This window comes from Typha angustifolia, chromosome 1, assembly GCF_048772165.1.
Source record: "Typha angustifolia cultivar Huaian chromosome 1, ASM4877216v1, whole genome shotgun sequence".
NCBI lineage: Eukaryota > Viridiplantae > Streptophyta > Magnoliopsida > Poales > Typhaceae > Typha > Typha angustifolia.
Genome location: NC_133239.1, coordinates 9,267,501 through 9,274,562, shown reverse-complemented (window position 1 = coordinate 9,274,562; position 7,062 = coordinate 9,267,501). Strand labels below are relative to the sequence as shown.

Here is a 7,062-nt window from a genome sequence, read left to right as displayed (position 1 = left end):
AGCTAATAAACATGAAGACGATATGTTTTATGACTTGTTTTATAATCGTGATTTTTGTGGATTCATGGTTATATTTTCTTTACTTTGCCTTGCTGCTAGGTTTGGGGTACCGTAGACATTCTTTTATTTTCTTTTCTATCGTTTTTAAATAGGTGATCTTTAATTTTCCTACCATTGGAGATTGATTCTAGGGTTAGATCTTAGACTACCGAATTGATGGAATCTGTATACTAATTCGAGATGCTTTGCTCCTGTGATCTTGGTAGAGCTGCGCTCGAGTTTGAAGCTTTACTTCAGTTATAGCGTTGTCTATTATAACCTAAGTATAAGGCTTGTTAAAGAGTCGTCGCTCGATTCTTTTTGGTGTGAATGAATTGCTCTAGCTTAAGTGTTTTTCCAAAAAATAAAATAAAAGTATCCTCTCCCACCACTCTAAAGAAGTGGCAAGTATCTGAAATCCAGAGGCACTCAGCCATATTAAAAGCAACATCAGGAAGAAGAGAAATAAAAAGGAGCATCCTTTAAACATTTCAATCATTGGATGCCATACCATGCCATGTTATCCAACCCAATGCATGGGAGGGATTTATCTATAGATTTAATGAGACATGCATCCATCCACCTAATTGAAGGTATCATCTTTGGATCTTTGAATGGAAGTGCTGGAATTAATAAGTGCATGCCCATGATATACCACTAAGAGCTTTGCAGAATGAGAGCAGCAGGAGAGGAGGGAAAAAGAAGAGTTGTGAAGGAGTGGGCTACCAGTTCTTCTCTGCTACCTTATAAATGCATGGATATTATATATACACTGGAGAGATAGAGATCCTGACTTCCAGACCATGCATATATACTAATTATATTTAAGTTATCTAATGTTTGAATTTTTAAAAGTGGTAAATATGATCATTAATTCAAGGAGATTATAACCTATCGTAATTTTGGATCTATCGATAAGCATCAACGGTTCGGAGCTGCAAATTATGAATTATAACTATATATAATTGGTTCTTAGAGGTCTCATGTGTTATTTAATTATGACTATTAATAAGTGTAAGATGAGTTAGTATGTATAAAATAGACAATAGGAGAAAATAATTGTCTTCTAATGTTAGTTTATATGAGGGAGAATAAGAAGTAAATAACTTATTGCATCCTAATAAGAAAGTCAATGTCAAATTTTGATTTCTTTTTCTTGTTCAAACATTGGGTGGTGCTATATTACTACTATCGATGGTATTGACTAATTTTTATAAGAGAGAGTTAATTAGTAAGCCACTAATCATTTTAATAATCAAAATTATTGAACCAAGTCAAGGGAATGACATGTCCTACTTCTTAACCTTAACCTTAAGCCCTATGGAAAATTTAACAATTATCTATAGGGATAATTACACTTAGAAACCTTTGAACCATGATCCATTTTATTGGGACATTGAACTCATTAACTATGTTCGATATACTGTTAATTATATAAAACCTTTGAAACTAAGTGTTTCAGGGTTCAAATTTAACCCTCACTTCCTCTAAAGAACAAATATCATGTAATCAATTTAGATGCTCTAAGAATCATCTTACCGTCGTAGAGAAAAGAAAGAGAAAAACTATCGTTTAATGTTTCATATTAGAAAAGCGAAAAATATTAGATAGCTAAGATGGTCAAAATATCGTAAAAAATAAACAAGATGATCTATGTGACACATAACTACTTTACAAATATTTTATAATCTATATAGATGTGGCATCATTCTGTACTTTAATAACGATGATTGTAATCTAAGAGAAACTATATAAATTGCCACATCATTCTATTCAGGAATAACTCACTTTTCACCTCTGAATTATTTTTTATTTTCGTAGTGACTTTTTAAACTTTTCTTTTTGATACATAATGACATTCAGAAATATCTCACTCGATCGTTTTCATTAGAGGGTCATCATATACTAAAAATAAAAGTTTAGGAAGTCATTATATACAAAAAAAATTGATAGAAAATAATGATAGTTCAGATAGTGCAAAGAAAATTATCCGTTCTATTTACGAAATGTTTGTAAAGATTTTGTAAGCACATCCCTACTACATTTATTATAAACCATAATAAGAACTTCTACTATTCATAAACTTCTCCTCTGACAATTAGATTCATTGCAGAAGGTTTTGCATGCCCATGGCATTCAAGAAGCATGTGTTCTTTGTCATTTGGCCATCCCTTAGATTGCATTCTAAATTTATTGCCCTCTATGTTGTTTGACTACTCTTCCTTCTTATTATTGCACAACTATGTCTTTATGTCTCTTCTTCTTCTTTGTTATTTTCTTTTTATTTATTTTTTATTCAATGGCATGGCATGCCATACCAAGCACCATAAATCTATCGTATGGATGCGGAAATGGGCATCAGATGACTCTGATAACATAGATAACAGATCAACAATTCATATCTAGCATGAGCATTTAATACCGTACATGACAGATGATAGATAACAGAATGTGTAGTCTATCATACTGCAATACTCGAGGTTAGAGAATAAAGGTGATGTTATGAGATTTGAACGCACAATCTCTAGAAAAAATAGCTCTGATGATTGACCCAAAAAAATAGCTTATGTTGTTAGTTAACAAACTAATCATTTATATCATCATGATTTTAAAACTTTTATTTGTGGAATTGCACCTTAATGCATGATAATTGTGTTAGGTGTAAACGACAGTGCTAATCTAAGTTTATTATGATTATTATCATATTAAATGTTAGAATCTTTACAAACATTACTCATCCTCTCTTTGATTGCTAATTATATCTACACTTGTTGCAAGCTAGAGAAACAAATAAATCCCATAACACATAATGCAGAGAAGAGAGACCAAAAGTACATCAAGATCATTAAGAATTAGTATTTGAATTATTGGAGCATGTTTTTAATCTCTTGAGTGACATTCTTGCATGAATGAATGATCAAATCAATCAAAGATACATTGAGTCTTCTGAATTGAATGAATTATTTGGTACATATATGATGGGTATTTAGAACAAGTTACTTGTAGTGGATCACAAACCACTAATGCAATGCCATGTTGGTTAATGACCTTAAATTGTTTTGCTATTATGTCTGTAGATGTACCAATATTACATTGTTTTCTTAATCATTATAGTCTAATTATTATTGTCTCCCTAGCCAATCATAGCTGATACATTAGTGAAAGTAATCATTAATTACTTGTACAAATGGGTCAAGTTGGGTGGCTTACAAGAGCTCAAGCATTGTCACTCAATTAACCACAAATCTTTTCATTTGGTTGAAGTCAAGTCTGATTCAATTCCTAATTGGGTTGGTATTCAACATTTGAAATGCATATGTATGTCAAAAATAATGAATCTAAAGTATGTTATGATACTAATTATTGAAAATTTTAGGTTAATCCTAATCAAGAAGATAATGCGGTCAATCAATAAGACAAATAACTTAGAAATAGAGAATAAAATAAACATAAATATTTTTTACGTAGTAAACTCTAAACCTAAGTAACAATTATAGATCATTTTCATTCGGATCAAATCAACTACTAATAACGTACAAATACAAGAACATATTTAAATGGTTTGATTCCCGGACTTGATTATTAAACTTGTTGTATTCTTTTTAATTATTTTAACCTATTTAACTCGAATTAGTCCATCTAAATTAAACCCAACTACGGTCTGAGTAACTCAAATATGATTGAAATAATTCGTTTATGATCTAAATAAATTATTTATGATGTGTTTAATTTTATTTATAAAATCTAAATAACATGTGTTTGTTTGAACTTAACTTGACCGAAACCCTACCCTACTGTACTTCTAACCGTTATCAGTATACCGCCCCCTGTAATTATTATAATTCTCCATATGTACTCTCTACGCTTCTTTTTTTACCACATAAACCGTCGACTTAAAGAAAATTTTTACTATTCTTATCTTAGCTCACGAGTCTACGTGGATAATAAAAAAGTTTAGAAAATATACCTAAAAGAACAGAGATAGTTCAGGGTTAAAGTGTAATTATTTGGTTTATTATTTTTTTTCTAGGGTTTCGAGATGGATTACTTGAACCAGACCGAGTCCGGATTAAGGGGGGAAGAGGAAATCATTGACCCGGGCATGGAGGAATCCTTTTATTTATATATATATATATATATGTGTATACTTTTAATCACCTTAATCCTCCCTTTATTTGAATAATTAACAACAAGTATTACATTAATAATTAAGGTCTTGATTCTCCCAATGCTCCCCACTCCCCCCCCCCAATAGCCTCCCTCTTTCTTTGACCCAATGATTGAGAGAGGTAAAATTTCTTGGAAATCTAACCCTATGTTTACCTTGCTTTCCTAAGTATCATTTTAAAAATAATTTCAAGAGATTGTGTTTGAATAATTAATAGATACAATAACTATGAAAGATGAATATTCCTCCACTTGCATGTGAGTAGCAACTGCTAGCTATCCATGGGTTGAGAAGCACCAAATGAACAACAATGGGGAGTAGATTAACATTGTGGTAGGTGATAGCAAACCCCATTGGTCCACAAAGTGCTCAAAAATAGGCTTTGGATTTTAAAATCTAGGGCATATTTCAAAATCACCATATTAGTTTTATGTGTTTTGGCATAATTTTTAAATTACAACTACAACTTTCGCCATAAGCAGGCTGCTAAATGTCCAAAGTGCCCTCTACCATCCTTAAATCACGCTACTTTTTATAGGATAGTTTGGTCTTTTTATGTTCTAACTAAAAACCGACTAACAGCTACAATTAGGATTGTAAGTATAAGTTTGAAAGAAGTAAATTAAAATTAGGCTAAATCAGAGAAGCTAAATTATAATCTACTATTGTAATTATTCCATCTATTTTTTTTTCTCTTTCGTACCACTAAAAATCAAAATTTTAAAATTAATGAATTTTAATACTGGAGTTAATGTTTAGAGATTTCTACTAGAGTGTTATATGCGTAGGTAAAGAAATTGGATCTAAGTGAAGTTATCCCTTAAATAAATTCGATAAGGCTATTATAAGAATATTTTATTCGGGTTTGATCATCTTGACTTAAACTAGAAATGGCCAACCTACTTTGCTCACACTTAATGTTACAAAAACAAGAAGAAATCTATATAAAAAAGACCTTTCTAGTCAATGTTAAATAGATATCTTATAAACAAGAGAGATTTCTTTAGAAAAAGTGATAAAGTAAAGTTCTAACCATAAAAGGTCCAATAATGTAAGGAAAACTATTACAAATTCTGAAGAACTATTAGATTGCACTAGAAATTGAAAGAATGAAATAAAAAAGTCATGTAGAATGACAAAATGGGAAGTCTAATAAGTGATGTTTGGTGCAAGACCAACATTGCCTAGTGAAGGATGTAGTCCAATGTGCTTACATTTTGGTGTTGTGTCCTTGAAGTTTGGAACTTTAAAATATACTTAATTTATTAAAAATTGCAAACTAGAAGAATTCTATATTAGAAACTATGTTAAATATTTGAAAAGGGCCATTGAATGAATGTCTATATTCACAAATAGGTTGCTATGAGCTTATAAGATATCTAAGTTGAGCAAATAGATCACCCCTCCAAATTAGAAGCCTAATGAGTCATAAATCTATGCATCTTGCATTGCAGATATTTATACTTACCAGAAAATTCGAATCTAAGATCTAAACTTCAAAGCTCCGATCTTTTGCTACTAGGATGCTAATGCGGTGGTATTATTTTCACAAAATTATCAAAAAAAATTTACAAAATTAATAAAGAGTAATAGTCCTCATCTTTTCATATATAGACGAAGATTCAGTGTGGGCTGTGTTGGATGTGCACCACAAGGTCAGCGCGCGATTAAAGTGAGTGCGATCATGATCATCGAATATAAATGATCGATATATTGATGTGCATCCTACCGTCTACCGAACCAACCGGTACAAAATATATTTTACACTAATACCCATGGCTGGTAGGAAAAAGTTTGGGGCTTCACCTTAGGTTGGGACATTTTTACCCTAACCATTGCTCTAACTATTGCTCTAACTACAAATAGACACACTCTCTCCACTATTTAAGCAACAGTTGTAATAACTTTAAAAAGAAGAAAGAGAGCCACCCAAAGCTAAATTAAAAGCCCACCACCACCACCCCTCTCTCTCTCTCTCTCTCTCTCTCTCTCTCTCTCTCTCTCTCTCTCTGGGAGAGAAAAGCTGAAACCCATCCCAAAAAGCCTTTCCCGCAGCAGAGGGGACACGGCTGGTTTTTAACGTCCACGGCCCGGCATCTCATCTCCGTCGATCTCCGAGCCTTCTTCTACTTTCACATATATAGTTATATATATATATATATAAAGGTCAACAACTCCTCCCCCATTCTTCTCCTCCGTTCTCCCCTTCCCCACCACACTCTCCTCAAAAAGCTCTCGCCTTGGCCCTCTTCTCTCACTCCTCTCCTCCATTCCTCTTTTGGGTCTCTTTCAGTTCGTCCTTAATCAACACTTTTTCATGGAAAAGGAGGCATTTTTTGGCAACCACGGTGGGCTAAACTGGCAGGCTTCCAATGCCCAGCTGCCAATGGAGGTGAGTTCGAATTCCATGGCTTACTTCAACCTCAATTGGGAGCAGCAGCAGCAGCAGCAGCAGCAGACGATGGAGTCGGCGCTGAGCTCCATTGTGTCGTCCCCATCTTCGAATCGTCCGGACGGCGGCGTCGTCCTCCGCGAGCTCATCGGCCGGCTCGGGAGCATATGCAACTCCGGCGAGATCTCGCCGAATTCTCGGTACCATAGTGCGAATAATTCCTGCTATGGCACGCCTCTCAGTTCCCCTCCCAAGATTAATCCGATGCCACTGATCTCGCCTTTCGCCGCTGACCCTGGGTTCGCGGAGAGGGCGGCAAGATTGTCTTGCGTTCTTGGAAAAGGATATGGTGGTCTTCAAGGACAGTCCCAGTTGGAGATGGAGATCAAATCCAAGTTGGGTAGTAAGATTTCAGGGTCTTCAACGCCGGAGGATGGTGAATTCAGCAGTGCCCAAGAGGATT

At 34.1% G+C, this 7,062-nt stretch overlaps 1 protein-coding gene across 1 annotated transcript in view; it reads left to right on the top strand.

The window, feature by feature from the left end:
* Positions 1-6,378: 6,378 nt before the first annotated feature.
* Positions 6,379-7,062, top strand: part of LOC140758052 (transcription factor bHLH62-like) — a 2,611-nt gene continuing 1,927 nt past the window's right edge. Inside the window, exon 1 of the mRNA XM_073094093.1 lies at positions 6,379-7,062. This exon is cut by the window's right edge and continues 122 nt beyond it. Coding sequence (XP_072950194.1) covers positions 6,525-7,062 — 538 coding nt within the window. The 5' untranslated portion in view covers positions 6,379-6,524.